The 18,513-nt window shown below is 39.3% G+C and overlaps 1 protein-coding gene across 2 annotated transcripts in view; it reads left to right on the forward strand.

Annotated features, from left to right (window-relative positions):
* LOC306768853 (glucosidase 2 subunit beta-like) overlaps positions 1-18,513 on the forward strand; it is a 143,038-nt gene that overhangs the window by 63,635 nt on the left and 60,890 nt on the right. For both annotated transcript variants that reach the window (XR_013771667.1, XM_079257312.1), the window contains exon 10: positions 1,118-1,187. Coding sequence is in view for 1 of the 2 variants with exons in the window: in XM_079257312.1 (XP_079113438.1) it covers positions 1,118-1,187 (70 nt within the window). In the remaining variant the exon portion in view is untranslated. The remainder of the gene's footprint in view (positions 1-1,117; positions 1,188-18,513) is intronic.

Consider the following 18,513-nt stretch of genomic DNA (forward strand, 5'->3'; position numbering starts at 1 on the left):
TCTGTAGCTCTCATTTTAAAGGAGCATAGTTAAATGCTATTGGTTCAGAAAGCTTGTCAAAGTAACTCAGCTATACATTTTCTACTCAGGTCTTCTCTTTGTTCTTTTGCGAGGCAGTTTTCACATTTGTATTCAGTCCAGCCTGTCAAAAATGTTCTGAACTGCAAATTCAGCCTGAAAAGTCACAGTGATCTTAAGCAGGTTTTTGTTCTCCTCAGAGGTGGTGAGTCACATTGCATTTGGCAACACCTCTCACTTTCACATTTGAGTTTGCAGTCTGTTTTTTTTTTTTTTCTTTCATTTTTTCTAGCGGAGGAGAATATGACAGCGTGCAGCATGTGACAACTCATCGACTCAGACCCACATTTCCTCTGTCCCATATGCAGCACTGATGTCATGTTCAGTCTCTTTAATGTCATAAAAGTTACAGGAAAATTTTTTTTTTACATTTATTTATTTTTTTTTGTTGTTCTTTCTCATACAGAATTCCCATAAGCATCAACAAAGAAATAAAAGAACAGAAAGAACATGCATTTTTTTTCTTTCACTGAGATTTCATGCTACATATAAACGTCATTGTATTAGTTTTAAAGTGTATCCATGCTTTACCGCTGCATCTCAGCAGTCAATATCCACTCAAAGAGGTGATTATCTTCCCTAAAAACTGTCACAAGGTGAAGATCCAGATTGCGACTTAAGCCTTTTCTAAATGAATGTGGCATCTTTAAAAGAAAATTAAAAGACCTGACATTGTTTTGGCTTTGCCTGATTTTCCCCTGTGACCTCAAACAGAACACAAGCATCCAGGCGTGTTGTCTTTCATCATTAAACTGTCTTTTCGAAGGCTCCTGGGAGCTTTCTAAAGCACAGCACAAAATGCCTTGTATTCCGAAGCATCAGCTGTTGCCGGCATCTGCTGGGAGGTGCATATCAGAGTCACAGGCTTGAACTGCAGTGATCTTTTAAAATCACTTTTCTTGTCTCTCACACACACTCACATACACAAAGCTTTGTTGTTGCTTTATACAATTTTGCAGGTGATAACCGGGGTCTTCTGAAGGGTACAGACCTTTGACCTTGTTTTCTCACCATCTCTGCTTCCATGGTGTGCTTGCAGATCAAAGACGCACATGATGTCTCAGACGGTCTTGTGAGTGAGGATCCCCACGTAAAGACAGCAGACAGAGGTAAGTTACTGAATGTTATGAGTCCTTATTTATAGGGATGTTGCAAGAAAAAAAGTGATATTGACTTAATCCACGGTTCAAATTTTTCTTTTAAATTTGATGTTTGGTGAATAAAACAGCTGTTTGATTGAGCACACAAGTCTGTATTCAAAGTGAAAACTTTGCAACTATTTTACATGCTTTATTTACTTTACAGTTTTTGTTATAATTAAAAACAAACAAAAAAAATAAATAAGAGAGTCCTTTTTGTTTCTTTAAAAAAAACTATTTAAAAGCTGTAGGAATATAAAAAGCTCCCATGCTCCCCTCAGTGTTTTTGTGGTTGGAGCTCAATTCATGCTGGAGAAGTGTGTTATTTTGGGGGCCATATGGGGAATGAATCACTAACTCAACTCATCACAAGACTGGAGGACTACTTTTGTGTTGCCCCCTTCTCTTTGTTCATTTACATACTCCACTGAGAAGCCAAAGTGCTCCTGAACAGGAGATTTGAACAACAGAAGATGTTCTAGTTTCACTTTAAAATCTGCTGTTAGCCATGTCATTGGCTAGCCAGAGGCTAGCTGTTGTGCAAAGCAGTTCCGTGTGGGAATTCTTTACGTCTGTGTTACAAATCAGTCGTTCCATACAGAAAAATATGAATATAAATACATGTGCCATGCCGACTTCTTATGTAGCTTTTTTAATGTAGCTTTTTCACTTGGAACTGAATATTTGTTTGCTTCTGTCCTAACTGTCCTAAGTATCGGAATATATCCTCACCACTGTTTGGCATTGCATTATCACTGCATGTAAACACTAAAGCAAAAAAAAGTATAAAAAAAAAAGAAAAATTCTAAACAATATTGTTATTTTATTCTAGATAATAACTAGAACTGGTTGAATTCATATAAATAAATCAATCTGGATTTTCTTTCTTTGTAAACAGAGAACCTGGAAATCTTCTTTTAAAACACAATTTTACTTTTAAAAGTGCAGCGGCTCAGAGGTCAGGAGAAAATTCATTAGCAGGTTCAGCAATCTAAACATTTTATCGCCTGAATAGTAATGATATTGCAAAAAGAGAAGCTTGGCTATTGTCTGAATAAAACAAACAGATTATCAATGCATGAGAGCTTTTGTTTACCATATCTCCTGACAATATTGCTGTGGCCGTTGTTTCAAACAAATCTACTGGGTGAATACTCTTAATGTATAAGCAGAGGGCTGTTCAGTTCACCCCTCCCTCCCTTACACCACCAACATATTATCCTGCTCCATCTGCTGCCAGGCGACAGGCCTGGGTATTTATGACTAGCATAAAAAGTGAGTGCGTTCCCTGTCACCTACAGCCCAAGATTTATGGCACATTTGACAAACACACTGAATTAAAAAGAAAAAAAAAAAAAAAGGGTGTTCAGTTTGTATAGGAGTTTAGAGCGTGCCTGTTGTGCGGGCTTCCAGCAGATTCTGCTGTTCGTACATGTGTGCGCGCATGTATCTCGCTATCTACGTACGCTTCCTGCTGAGTGAATATGCGTCAATCTGTCTGTCTGCATTCCTGCGTGTGTGTGCCCGCACGCCTGTGTATATTCTTGTGTGTGTGTGTCTGCACGCTGCATCTGCCTGCTCTGAAACACCAGCAACAGATAACAGATGGTCCCCCTGCATTAGAAGTGTTTTATTTCCCCGAGGATGCCAGATATGTCAAAAATAAGCATGTGCAACATTAGTCATTTGGAATATTCATGCCCCTGCCGTCCGATGGATTCCTTTTCACAGCCAAAATACCACCAGCCCAATTCTCCCAAGAAGAGAAGGGAATCGGGAGGAGAAGGAAAAACAGCAGCCATCAGCTGAACTGATGGGGGGAAAAGGCTGAGGCCCTACATGCCGCTTTAATGGAGGAATTTTTTTTTCTTCTTTTTCTTCATGTTAGCGTCTAAGAATGCCAAGGCTGTAATTAAAAAGAGGTTACACTCTGTAGATGTGCTCATATTAACAACCTTATCTCTCAGCCCCATTAGACACAGTAATGTGAATATGCACACATGTTCATATGCCTATCTGGCTGCACATGTATACACATACCAACCCACACAAGATGGCAATTTGCACCCACATTAAACCATCTGAGTGGATCAGACTTCTTGTGCGTTCCTTCATACAACCCATCTCTGGCAGTCTTCTCCTCGCCACTAATTTCTCTCCTTCACCTCCATCTTTAACTGTCTTTAATCTCACCTCCTCTTCTCTCAGGCTCTCTACCTCTCCATATCCCACCATAGAGCAATGTCGCCATCCCCGTCCTTGGTGGGGGACATGCGCGCATCATTATCAGTTCTGATTAACCAGCCACGTAGCTGGCAGTTTGGGCCCCACCAGAGGCAAGAGGCAAGGTTTTTTTTTCTTGCTGGAGAAAACATGAATTTTGAGCAGCGTCTTCTCACTTTGCCGTGGTCCCTGACGATCGGGGTTAATTTGTGGCAGCATGCGTGAATGGTGTAGAGAGACGAGTGGAGGCAGCAAAGGAGGAGGAAAAGCTACTAAGCAGTAGTGCAGTGCTTATCGCAGAAATGCAATATAATTTATTCAGGAATATGTAAATCCAACAATCACTCTGCCTTGTTTACCGAAAGGACCTGCTGATTCAGTGTCTGCAAGAGAAAAAGAGGCAGGAATAGAAGCCAACATAGAGTGGAGACACAAAGGCAGCCAACAGCAAGTCATTTTACTACTTTTCTTTTAGATTGAGGAAATGAGGGGTGTCGGGCAATTTCTTGCTTGTTTAGTAGCTGCTAAAACCTTCACAATTAGTCTGGGGAAGCTGGATTATTGACAAAAAGACATGGGTATGTGCTGTGCAGTTTATCATGGGTTTCCAACTGTAAACAACATTCAATACAACAAGAAAAATTACATATCATGGTATTACCACTGAATATTGACGACCAAACTTTAAATATGTATGGAAACTAGTTGGATTCTTTTATTCTTTGGTCTTACCCATATTTGTATTCAATTTGACAGCTAAATGGCTGTTTAATCATATGTTGTTAATTGCTCATTGCTTTGAAGAAACACTGTGAGATGTTTGTGTAAAAGCAAAGCTCGGATTTTGTGCATGCAGCATGAATCCAACCGGACCAACGCTAGCTTGTAATAATCAGTGACAGACTAGATAACAACATAGTTATGGGTGTATGGCTTTGTGTGTCCATTGAGGGGGTGCAGAAGCATAGCTGTTGCACTTTCATAAGCAAATCTTTCCACATGGCTGCTGCTGCAGCTAGTTGTGGGAATACGAGTACTACATGTGCATAATAACCCTTTAATGCTCACACCAAGAAAATCCCCCCCCCCCCCCCCCCCCCCATTTTCCTGGGACAATTAGGCTTAGTAACTGGCAATAATATATTCTATTCTATTCTATTCTATTCTAAAGTCATTTAGCAGATGCTTTTATCCAAAGCGACTTACATATGAGTGAGAACAACACAAGCACAAAATCAAACGGTAGAGAACATTGTAGGAAGATGCTAGTGGACTGTCCAGTTGGATGCAGGTGTTTATAACATGAAGTGCTACAGGCTTTTTTTTGTTGTTGTTGTTGTTGTTTACTTCCTTCCCACCCAAAATATCACCTATGTTATAATATAAAGAATTAATACCATAATATTCGTTGCAAAGAACTGGGTTAAGTTCTTCAACTTTCCATTAAATATAGCTATACTGAGAGCGGAAGTGCTCCTTGAAGAGCTGAGTCTTCAGCTTGCTCTTAAAAGTAGACAGGGACTCTGCAGAGTGGACAGAGTTTGGGAGATCATTCCACCATCACGGCACAACAGAGGGAAAGAGTCTGACTCGTGATTTAGTCCCACGTATTGGTGGTTACACGAGGCGTCTTTCACTGGTGCAACGTAGCTGTCGTGAGGGAGTGTAGGTCTGGAATTAGGGATTGAAGGTAGACAGTAGCCGTTTGAGTTATTGTTTTGTAAGCCAGAAGTAAAGCTTTAAATTTGATGCGTACTTATAGTTAAATGGTCAAAATTTGACAGGGTACGTAATAAAATACCAAACATTTACTTTCGGTTTTGCATACCCAAACCAACTGGTAAAGTTGACTGGCTGGTTTAGTTAGTGAAAAATGTGCTCTTACTGAAGAATATGTGGACAAGGAAGACTGATGTCTGACCAGACATTGGTTTTCCTGATATGTGTGTAACCCACATATGTGTCGCTATAGTGCCGGATTGTCCTTGAACGCACCATTTGTTCACGTGACACTTTACGCATGCACACGCGGTGACGCCTGAGCCTGTTCGGCCAATCAGAGTTGCGGCAATTCTTCTTACACGCTGCTGGCGTCCTTCCCAGTAGGTGTGTGAGAAACGTCAGAGGAGGCTGCAACAGGTTGGTCCTGAACAAACTCATTCAAACGGCATCAGGTGTTTCTTGTAACTTATGACAGTGGTCATATATTTCAGACACGTCTATGCCCGCCGTGGGCGCTGTGAACGTCATTGTGGGCGGACCATTACCTTGGATTGGTGAGTCTGCCCCAAGTAATGTGTTTAGTTAGCGGTAGCATGTTTGTGGCTGTGCCTACATTAGTGCATCCACTGCTGATGCTAATGCTGTCAGTTGAATGGTTTGATTTTTTGTTTTATGAATTCAGCAACATACTGTAACTGCATAGAGTGTTGGATTGATATGTTTTCTATTGTTGTATGTGTTGCTTAAGTAACCTGAACAGATTTTGAAGTGATTTGAACTGTGTGCACCAAGTTAATGGAGTTAGTGAAAATAACCAAGGGTTCATGAATCCTGATGATTAGTTTTTACTGATGATTGGCTTTGCTGATTTGATGCAGGCCAGGTGTGCCCTGTGGGGTACAAGGAATGGGATGGTGAGCTAGAACAAGAGCCTGAACTGCTACCTGGATTGTCTCCCCTACAGTCTGGTAGGAGATTGTTGCAGCCAGCTTCTCCCGCCGTTGTCCACTCAAACACACTATGCGCATTTGGACATTCAGCACTCATGGACTCAATAAGAATACATATGGACAATTCTCATCTTTTTGAACCGTAAACCTTGACTTGGATAACTTGGAGCGAAGACAGCGAAACTGGCTGGATTGAATGAAATCTTATTTGTTGCAACCTTTTGAATAATCTGAACAGTTGTAAATATTGTACATTGTGCCATGTCACTGTTAATAATAACCTGTTATCCAAACTTATAACATTTGTCACTGTTTACTGTATCCCCACCTCCTCCAACAGTAACCTAGACTTCTGATTTAATTGCCCAGATTAATAGTCTACACTCTTACATATAAGGTTGGCTACATGTGTATACACTTCTTACATGTGTCTGGAAATTCATGAAGCAAACCCTGAAACCTTATTAAGGAAAACAGACCTCAATCCCCAACTCTTTGCCATTTTATAAGTTTTCTTTTTCTGTTTTTTGAGTCATTCAGCCCAAGGTCATTGAGACAGTTGTCTCAGTGGATATAACCCAAATCTGATGTCACCTCACACACACACACATTCGCTCTACAGATTCCACTTTATACTGTTTCATTTTTTTATGTTGATACAAGCTCTGCCCACAAAAGCTTTCGTGAAAAGAAATCCCTTATTGCTGCCATGTGCCGCAAGAACCAGATGGGACAACTAAAAGGAGGTAGTGTCGAGGAAAAAGGATAGATGTATATACCTATGGTACCAAACTGGGATAGGTGAAATAGTTGATACAGTTGGGCTTGAGCTGAGAGGCAACTGACAGTAAATGTGTTTGCAAAACAGCTTCTTTACCTCAGCCTGGTATATATCGCATGGAGTTTTTTGGTTGTTGTCATCGTTGGGGTTATCAAAAGTGGGTCTAAGGTACAATAATTTCACAAAGCTCCTTCTGAGATCCCAATTAGCATGGCTATATTGATCTCTCTCTGTGTCTCATTGCATGCACTTTTACATGCGAGTCCCTGCAGCAAGGGTGCGTCCATGAAAGACGGCAATTATTCCCTCTTACAGAATCTGTGAGGCCACAAAAGAGCAGTGCTCTGAAAATGGATTTTTCCAGGGTCGGGAGCTCTTGTATAGTAAGCACAGAAAACCTTTTACAACTCTGAAGTATCATAAAGTTACGGTGTACAGTTTTTATGTCAAGTCCATAGAGTTGGAGCATATAATTAAAATTTATTTGTGATGTAGCCTTGCGACATCAAACATGTTTTGAAAAATTGCAGCGCTGTGAGTTATTTTTTTCTTTTGTTTTAGGACGTCAGTTTATAGCAACTTAACTTTCATAGAATTATCAGTTGTGTTTGACAGAAATAAACTGTTTTTCGTAAAGATTCTTACTTTAGAACAACTGTAGGAGAAAATAGTACTTAAATCCGATTAACATCCCGATTTAAAAAAAAAAAAAAAAAAAAAAAAAAAAAAAAAAGTGAAATTCTCACATGCACAGAGGCTGATAGATGCTAATCTAATCTCTGAGTGTGTCAGGTGAAAACTACACACACATTTATTAACTTGTAGACACAGGAACCTTTTTGAACATAGAAATGGTCACATTTATGAAGATGAATGTATAAGTCTGAATATATTTTATTAATTTTTTTTTTCCCTGGCACTTGTAATTTTAATTTTATCTATCCAGACTCCAAAACCCCCCAAATTCTGGAGATTATTCTTAGATTGGTTTTAGTCACATCTTAAAGAGTATTTAAACATTGGTACAAATATATAAAATATAACACATTTATATAAAAAAAAAACCCCACCAAATTTGATGTCATAGGCTTTAAAAATTGCAAGTTTAGTCTGTTTTACAGAAAATTAAATGTTTGCTTGTTCAAATACATAAAAAAAGAATAATTTATTTTTTCACATCTGTACTTTTTTACAAGGAATTTAAACAGTAACAATTATATTTAAATTGGTTCTTGAAATAAAACTTTTAATTAACTTGTCTCTGTGATCGCTTGTTGATTTTCATCCATTATTCTGTTTCACTGTAAAACGCTTTTGACCAATACATGAATTAAGGATTTCTCTTTTTGGTACTTATACATGATATATGAGATAATACAACAATCACATGACATATTAACAGATGGATGCATTTTGCTTTTGAAAAGAAGCTGCTCAAAGTGGCAAAATCTTACTCGTTTTGCATGCTGCAACACATGCTTTGGTGCTTCGGCAAACTGGATTGATCTGTCAAATCACTTCCGATGATATGCTTTGATTTTCCACGGTAAGTTGTCAGTCGTTTTTGTTTCCATACCGCAACCTAAACTAATAAGAATCTGGTTGTCTCTGGTAGTACGCAGTATGTAATATCAATGTGATGTTAATCTGCTGGAGCTATATCCTGCACTGTGCTATTTTTGCATGTTGCCTCTCGGTCAGCAGCAGAGTGGGGCTCTTACCAAGCTGAATTGCTTGAAGGCAGAAGTTAATTTCCAACTCAACAGAGATAAATGACTTTGCTCTGCCCTCCCTTGCTTGGTGGCACAACAAAGACATTGTGCTATTCTAGGTGACAAGTGCAGTAAATATGTGTAATTTGAAAGCAGCAGTGATTTTTTTTCTTTCATATTTACTCTATAAAATTATTTGATTTGGTACATTACAGTTTTTAGAGACTGTGTGTAAGGTAAAAATATTTTTAAATATGCAGCATTATAATTAATAACTTACAGCAGATTCAGTGTTGTGCAAGAAAATATATATGTGGTTTCCGATTTTACAGTGAGGAGGTTCATTAATCTGAATATATGTTGGACTAGAAACCCTATCTAAAGGTCCCGAGGACCTAAATTGTGAAACATTGCTGTATCAAATAATTGTCATTGTGTAATTATGAGAAATCTGATTAATATCCATAGACCTCTTCACAAATATCTGATTAATTTGATGTTTTTTCATCTGCATTTGTGAAGAAAACTAGCTTGCTTCCGTTTTTTCGACACCATCCGTTACAAAGTTGCGAGTGACGTCGTCACAACGTCAGAGTGCTAATGAGAAACCTGATGCTGATAAGCAGCAGGATGTCAGAGATAAATGAAGCAAAGTTTGTACTTTTTAAACTCCAGTGTTCTTGTGTGGGTCCTTCACAACGTGAGCTATGCCTGCTTGCTCTGCAGGGTTGTTGCCATGGTGATTGCCCTTGTCTGAGTGGCTAGGGAACCTGCCCTGCAGCCCTACGGCTGCAGTGACCAACCTGCCCTGATCTGGGTGATTTCTGTGGTAGCGCTTTGAGTTGTCATGGGTTGGCAGGCATCTAGTGTAAATGGATCCCGCAAGATATTATTTCCCTTATTGCAGCGTCAAACCAGATGTTTATCTCCAATAAAATTTTATACATGTCCATGCATGTTTTTGTGTGTACTTGTGCGAAAGACAGTATAATGAGTATGTTTTGAATTGTTATGTCATATACTTTAATATGTATGAAGGCTTCTTTACCTTTTGAAATTCACAAGTTGTCTTTTTTTTTTACATAAGGACCTTGTGTTGCTTTTGGCATAAAAAGTGCTCAATAATTATTTCTATTTGATTTAAAGCGTTCAGCATTTTGCCATCTTAGTAGTCTCAACATGAGCAGCTATCATTTAGACTGTTGGGCACACCAGTAAGACGGTTGAAATAACAAGTTACACCAGTACTTTGGTACGTACACTGGAAGAATACATAAATAGATTGGAAAACGGGGACACGAATTGTCCAAAAATAACATTTGAGAAGTGCACGTAGACAAGTAAGGTCAGATTATTATAATTAACTGGTTACTCCCAGATATCTGATGTAGATGGTCATGTAAATCGGCTCATTACTTCCTGGGCTTTGGATTGGGTGTTCATACATTACAGATCCTTTCTAACTATCAGAATATGTGCTCCTTCTGGTGCATGACAATTGCTAAGTCTGAATAAAAAATAATTCCGCTTTGAACTGACAATGACCATGTAAACATCTAATTCCTAATGCAAAAATTTATTTGGAATTAAACTTAATTCCAAAGTAAGTGGCTGGTTAAATTGCATTTTAATTCCGGATTGTTTAATTCCTCTGTCATATAAACCTTAATTCCGCTCTAAGTTAATTCTGGTTTTTCTGCGCATGCTCGTTACCTTGTCCTGTCTCGATGACCTGCGTTGTTTTGCCTCATGTGTTTGGTGGTCTATCTTCCTTCTCCTTCTCAGTTGCTGCAAAAAGTGAAGTAGTATGCTAGTTTTGAGCTGATATTTCAAAATTATAACCAAAATAGGGCAAAACTGGTATTTATTATGTAGTTTTTACAAGTGACGACTGAAAAGATGAGAAGCATGGAGCGAACTTTGTTTATTTCTGGATACATCACATGTCACGTGCACCCTCTGTCCAGTCAGAACCCTTTACAACCCGCCGCTCTGAAGAGGAATTAAGTTAAGAACGTGTTTCATGCAAACCTCCATTTGGAATTATTTATTCCATGTGAATTTGTAGGAGAAGACATTAATTCCAAATTGTTAAATTCCGAATCATCAGTTCTGAGTTAAAAAGCATCATGAAACCGCAGCCAGTGCTCCGCCTCATGTGAATAGGGGGGTTTCCTGTATGAAGGCATTGACTCAATGCATTGGCCTGCCTGCTCACAAGGCCTGAATCCAGTCGTGCTCTTCTGGGACATCATTTCTCATTCCATCCACCACCGTCACACTGCACCACAGACTGTCCAGGAGTTGACTGATTCCCTGATCCAGGACTGGGAGAATATCCCACAGGAGATAATCCATCGTCTCATCAGGAGCATTGTAGGGAGTTCATACAGGTGGAGGCCACACAATACTGAAGCCAAGCTTGAATTGTCTTTAGGTTTTGTACAGCATCAGCATGGCGTGAGCGCTGATAACTGAGTACAAATTTTGGCCATTTTAGGAGGTGAATTGGAAAGGCAGGTTTATAGGAATTTTTTTTCTTTTTGCCAGTGTTGCAGTCACAGATGATGATGTGGTATTTGCAGTGATCGCCATGGCCAGACTAACCTCAAGAATGCCTTGGGGAAAACTGACCCTTGGACCTGTGTTGAACCTCTCGTTTCTTCCATTCTCTGTTACCCATGTGTGCACTATTTTCTCACTGACCTTCAGTAGACACATGGCAGGTTCATTATATTTTGCCTTGAGCAAAGAAAACAGCCAGTTCTCAGAGAGTGAAATGCCATATCAGTTTTGAATGTATGTTACATCAGTCTTGATAACCATAACCTCTTTATTTAGTATATTCAGGCTCCTAAGGTTGCTGTATGAGAAAGCAGCTTACTTTTCTTTGGGCTCAATTACACTAAAGTGAATTTAATTATGTAATTATGTAGCAGGAGAGATGTAGCAGGATATGTATGAATTGGCTCGAAATGATGTGTATGTTGATTCGTGTATGTAAAGTGCCCTGTGACAACATTGTTGTGAAGTGGCGCTATACAAATAAAGTTGAATTGAATTGAATTGAATTAATCCATATTACGCTCCAGAAATAATCATGGAGGAGTTTATTTTATACTCACATGTACAGTTATGGGCTTTAGGTTGCATTGTTGTTTTCTTCATTTATTTGAGTATATGCCATCTTGTAAGGTGAATAATGGTGTACAGATTAGAAAATACGAATGACCTTTCCTGATTGTGTATTTTCAGCTTCCATATGTTTTCTTTAAATGTTACATGCTGCATGATGTTTGCCAACTGTTCATTAAATATAAATGGATTTTAGGCTATATTTTCTGTTGCGTAATCAGCCAGTCAAATGCACGTTTTTTGGTAAATTGAAACTATGTGAACTGAATTTAATATATGCAGTTACATTTACTGAAATAACTTCAAATCTGCTTTATGTAAAGACCTTTAAACACTTTTTTTTTATTCCCTACTTGATAAATCCTCTATCAGATGTCTCCCTCCATCTTTTCTTATGTAGCCACCGTCCAAGGCGTTAAAGTTCTGTTGTTTAAGTGCAGTGTATCCTGGCACCACCTGACCGTGAAGCTGTTAAAGAAACCATTTGAAGACATTTGGCTAAAGTCTCATGTTTTTGCTTTGGAAAACAAGGATATTGACAGATGGGATAATCATTAGATACACCTGTCTGATTTGTTTTCAATAAATTGTGTGCTTAATAAAGAACACATTGTCACACAAATTATTCAAATTAAATGTAACATTAACTTATGTTAAAATGTATGTTTTCCCCAAATCTATGAAAAAAATTGAAGCGATGATGACCATAGTACAACAATAACCAAACCTGTACTTGCTGGGGTAAAGTTCTGTGTAGCTTTTGGGTAATTTTGTGTCATGGGAAGGCTGCTGTCTTGTGGTCTCGGGGGGATGAGATGGTCCGTCTTACACAGAGCTATTTTAACAAGGAAGTATTAAAGTAACAGAAAGCACATGGGATATAACACGAGATGCTGTGATGGTAAAATAAAGGCTGACACGCCTTTTCTGTGATATTCAGTCACTGACAGCTTCATGTGTCCTGATGCCTTGGAGGTAAAATAGAACTAAAGGAGCTTTAAAAACTTCAGATGGATGGATGGATGCCTGTATTTTACAATCTTTTCAGTCCCCACAACAATTAATGGTAATGTATTACAAATATTTCAAATGTTAGTATTTAAATCATGATATTTTTGGTCAATGCTGAGCTATAAATGACATTTTGCAGTTCCTATTTGTTATAGTAGAGGTTTAGTTATCCTAAATCCTTCATAGAATAAATGGGAAGTGAAAGGCAAGCGATTTCCACAAAGAACAAATTGTAGCTCCCTTATAACATTTTGGAATCTGCAGTTCCTTGCTCTGTTTCATTTCTCTTTTTCTAAAAGTACAGAGCAGAGTTTGGAGATTTAACTAAGCACAAGAACTCTGCTCAATTCCCAAAGCATCCGCCAAACACCCAACTGCACAGCACTTTTGGAAAAAAGACACACAGGTAACTGATTTCTCCACTGACAATGCAAGAGGAGAAAAGCTTGCTCTATCATTCCAACCATCTGGAAGTCTAGCTCAGACTTGTGGCTGATGTGTAACTTTTAATTGGAGAGACAGTAGTGGGAGGCAGAAGAGTAGGAAGGAATGATCCCAGTGGATAGACAAGCAGGGCCTGCTGCCAGATGGACAACCTGAGCTCGCTGGTGTGCACACTATTTCATACGTGGGCCAATGCGATGTGTGTGCCGTTCTACAAAAGGGCTTGTGCAGAGTCACAGTTTGGCTCCAGACACTGTAAATTCTACAAAAAGCTGCTGTTTTCACAGGACAGAGTTCGGCTAGATAAATGTTTGGATTTAGTTCAGGAAGGTGTGAAAGGTTGTTTTTTTTTTTTTTTTTAGTAATGAAGAACATCTTTTTAGTTATTTCTATCTTTGTGATTATGTTAGATTGAAAATTGGCTGACTGTAGAGACAGCTGATTGCAGATAGACTCAGTGCCATGATGAAAATATAACCCTTCTACAGGCTCTTTAAGCCCATTCAGTTCAAAAGGTCTGAAATATTAACTGGTTGCTGTGTGAAGTTGGACTCTTGAAGCATAAGATGGTTTTAATTTTTATTCTTTATCCTCCAGAAATTGCTAGACCACAGGTTTCATTTTCTGTTAAAAATGAACAGCCAATATGTGTGATGACCTGTTAAAAATTAAAAAGATTGTGATTTACCAGCTGTTACCAGTCTGAGCTGGCAAACAAACTCACACCAGGGACTGGCATCATCCCAGTTATGATATCCAAGATATTCCCAGACATGAAATATCTTAAGAAGAGCTCTCTCCATTTTTTTCTCTCCTGGATGTCCACAGCAGTTGTTTTATCTTTTTTTTCCTTTTTTTTTTTTTTTTTTTAAAGTGGGGATTAGCCTCCATTAGCAATTTGAATGATACCACCATTTTCTGTTGACACTGTGCTATGTTTATTTTTTATTTATTTGTTATATTGGTGGTGTTTTTTTTTTTTTTTTAAGTGGAACTATTATTATTTTTATTTCCACTGGTTGGTCAGCTGCCACTGCACTACATCGGGAGCGCGCACCAACTGCTTTCGCCATCATATACACTATTCACCAAAAGTTAGGGATATTCAGCTTTTGGGTGAAATTTCACAACAAGCCTAAAATGCATTCAAACCTGTACAGGTGAACTTAATGTGATCTTCTCTAAGCTTTTAAATGCACATGTCCAACTGTTAAATGTTTCAATAAATTTTGCACAAGTTGCTGTTCTCTAACAAGAAGCTTAACGGCAAAAATCACGGCAGGTGTGTGATCCTTGAATTGACCAATAAATGTCCTGGTTCAATTAGAGCTGGTGTTTAAACAGTTGTCCTCATCATGCTGTTCACATTTTGACATCATGAGACCAAGACGACACCTAACAATGGAACAACAGTCCCTTGCCAATGCGATGCTTCAAACAGGACGTTCTCAGACAGAAGTGGCCACTGAGCTTGGAGTGTCACAGAGTGTCATCAGCAGGTTGCAACAGAGATATCGAGAGACTGGAAGAGTCACAGAAAGGCCTAGAAGTGGACGTCCTTTGGCCACATCCCGTGCTGATGACCGCTACATTGTGAACACTGCCCTGAGAAACCGGATGATGAATGCCACTCAACTCCAGGCACGTTTAAGAGAGGTGAGAGGCACCCAAGTGTCACGTCAGACCATTCGAAACCGTTTCCATCAGCGTGGTCTGCGTGCTAGACGACCTGCACGGGTACCTGACCACACCACCAGGCACAGGCATCATCGTCTTGCATGGGCCAGGGAGCATTTACGCTGGACGAGGAACCAGTGGGCCTCAGTGCTGTTCTCTGATGAAAGTCGATTCACACTGAGCAGAAATGATGGCCGGCAACGATGTTGGAGACGTCAGGGAGAGCGCTATGCATCAGCCACTGTTGTCACCAGGCGAGCTTTTGGTGGTGGCGGTGTTACAGTGTGGGCAGGGGTGTCCACTTGGTACAGAACTGCCCTACACTTTGTGAATGGTACAGTGACAAGCCCATACTACCTGAATAACATCATTAATCCAGTGATTGTGCCCCTACATGAACAACACAGGCCTAATTTCATCTTCATGGACGACAATGCTCCTGCTCATCGAGGCCGCATCATCAGGGAACGGCTGTTGGAGACTGGTGTACCTCAAATGGAACGGCCTGCACTCTCTCCAGACCTGAATCCCATTGAAAACCTGTGGGATCAGCTGAGCCGTCGTGTAGAGGCTCGAAACCCTGCACCCCAGAACCTCAATGACCTGAGGGCTGCCCTTCAAGAAGAGTGGGATGCCATGCCTCAGCAGGCAATAAGTTGCCTTGTGAACAGCATGAGACGTCGTTGTCAAGCTGTAATTGATGTTCAAGGGCACATGACGAGATATTGAGACGTTCAAATTTTTTGTTGTGGTGTAACTACCATTGTTGTTACCTTTTGTGTTGAATGAACTTTTTGAGATGAGGAAATCAGTAGTGCATCCTTCTACTTAAATGTCTTATTTTTATGATATTATATCACTGTAGCATAAACATATTGCATTTTCCATCAATTTCACCTGAAAGCCAAATATCCCTAACTTTTTGTGAGTAGTGTATATCGCATAAACAGAAGGATTAGGCTAATATGAACTCAATAAAAAACAAAATACAACGTCAACACATAGCATACAACCCTACATGTTCCAACCTGAATCAGACCCTGAAAACGAAGTGGAAAACAGCAACCCACAGCAACGAATGCAGCAGGATGTCTCTCTTTGGTAAACTCACCAGCCATCGTTCGAAATAACTTTATCCGACGTTTTCCACTTGCCTGATGTATTTGTACATGCCCTTGTTAACCAGTAGAAGGTAATCAATCACCAAACCTTATCCCCCGGGACGTCACAAGGATTTTGAAGTAGAAAAAACTCTCTAAAACAACGCGTTTTTCGTCACCATGGAAACCGAACGGAGAGAGTGCTGGAACTCAAACTCAAATATGCGTTTAGGTGATAAAAAACAGTGCCGTTCACATGTCTTTAAATTATTGCTACAGTTTAGCTTTCCTAGTGAATAAAAAACTTGGCTATTGTTACTCATTCTGCAAGGCACAGGTCCAATTTTGCTTTTCTGATACATAACAATGGCCTAATTGAGAGATTTAGCAACACAGTCTATGAAAGATGATCTGCCAAAACTGAAAGAAAACAACAGATAAATCAAATTGTTGAAGAGATTTCTTTTTTTAAAGTAAAATTTTTTAAATCTTTTTTAACATCAGAAATATTGTAGAGGCATATGAAATGCCCATTGCCTGAGATCTTTGAAGAATTCTGCTATATTTTCTTGACAGGACTTAATGCAAAAGCTTTTTTCCTTTACAAAGTTTTTACTTTATTTATTGAACACAAATCGATGTAAAGCAGTGACTGTCTTAAATTTCATTCACTTGAAATGCAAAACCAAAGTGTTTAAGCGTCTACAAATGGCAAATTGTTAAAAAGACAAGTTCTGCACTGGACCACTGTGTTCAATAGTATCACCTGACCCAGCAGTCTAATTCAGTAGTATTTCAAGAATTATTTATTGCAGTGAATATTGATTACAGCATACAGTAGATTACGCCCACACTTCTATGTGCACTGTGCTTTACTAATTGGCACTTTAGATGCATATTATTACTTGGTTGATTTGACCTCATTCTGCATCGCGTTTGCCGAAACTGCAGCGCCCAGGTGCTTGATGACAGCAGATGACACTAAACAGGCTTGATGGGAGTGTTTTCATGTGTTAGGTTGTGTAGGCAAAAATACTTTTACATGTTGTTTACCAGCAGTTATTTAAATTTAAATCCATTTGCTAGTTGTTCTCTGACTCTTCTTCTCCAATTAGGGCTGTGATGGTGTAAACTCAAGTCGGCGTCGGGGTCCAAAAATGTTGCTAGAAACAGTTAAATCTAAAATGTGTCGTGGAGTGTTCTCACCTCCCTTCATTTCTTCGTTCACCGATCTCTTCAGGCACGTGTATGTTTATCTTCATTTCACACCTCTCTCACACACCACGTTCATTTTTCACTACCATATCCTGTCTGCACCCCCCCACCTATCCACCCAACCTGAAACCCCTTGACGTGGAAATTCAATTTGTGCTGTATGTTTCATTTCTGCTCCCTTTTAAATGTATTTCATGTCGGCTGCTTTTAATTAACTCTCAGGATATGCGACAAGGGGAGGGTGCAGACAGATAGATAAAAACTCTTCACATCCGCCAATGAGTTACACTGGCAATCATTTACCACTTAGACAGTAGTGAAGAAGCCCCCTGTTCGTTGCCCCGGCAACCAGTGCCTTGGTGATTGATTCCTCGCCAGTGTGGCATCGCTGCAGGGAATAGAGCGCTTGAGCTTAGCATGCTTTGCTACATCTTTCTAATTAAAATGGGATTACAGAGTCATCGTCGTTGTATGTTCAAACAAATGCAAGGCTGTGAAAAAAATCAATTTTGCTAAATGTCAAGGCCGTTAAATACAACTCTGGATAAACAAATGTAAGCAAGCTCTATGCAGTGATATGGGCGTCCTGTGCACACTGTACTTGAAAGACGCATTTTCATCTGATTTGCATGTCAGGGGTTGTCGATTGACAGCATCGGTGCACCCCTCCATCCAGGAGTCGAGCTTGATTGACAGAGCATGAATAATGTTATGCAGCACAAATCACCAGACACAACAATTAGCCTGTTTGTTGCTGCCTGCTAATCAGAAAATATTCCTCAAATTGGAGCTTAATGTACATCTTAAATGAACAACGGTTTCTTAATGTAATTGGATTAGGCTGTGTAGTTGTGTTGCTTGTGTAGTTTGTGCTGTTGTTTGTGGTGTATATGTGTGAAAGAGCTAGATTTTCTTTCATATACAGATCTGCTTGACCTTTTTTTTTTTTTTTTAACCCTTCAAAGTTTTGTCTTTATATTTGCACCACTGCTATGGTGAAGCCAACACACTGTTTTATTTTAGAATATGATCAGGCATTAGCATATGAATGAAGTGTGTTGTAGAAGGATTTTGTAAATAGAGCGGCTTGTGAATCTATTTTTCCCTTGTATATTGATTCTAGAAAAATGTATTGCCTAGTGTAGCACTTCTCTGCCTTCATTGATGTAGATAATTAGGGACAAACCAACATTTTTTTCATTCAAGTGTGATTCTCATTGTGATGTTATGCTTTATAACCTGATTCTTAAATCACTTATTTATAAGATGGAGTGAATTGTTGAAACTATCGCCAACCCCAGCGTGGCCCTGGAGCTCCTGAGCATG

Source organism: Telmatherina bonti (genome assembly GCF_933228915.1).
Source record: "Telmatherina bonti genome assembly, chromosome: 18".
Classification (NCBI taxonomy): domain Eukaryota; kingdom Metazoa; phylum Chordata; class Actinopteri; order Atheriniformes; family Telmatherinidae; genus Telmatherina; species Telmatherina bonti.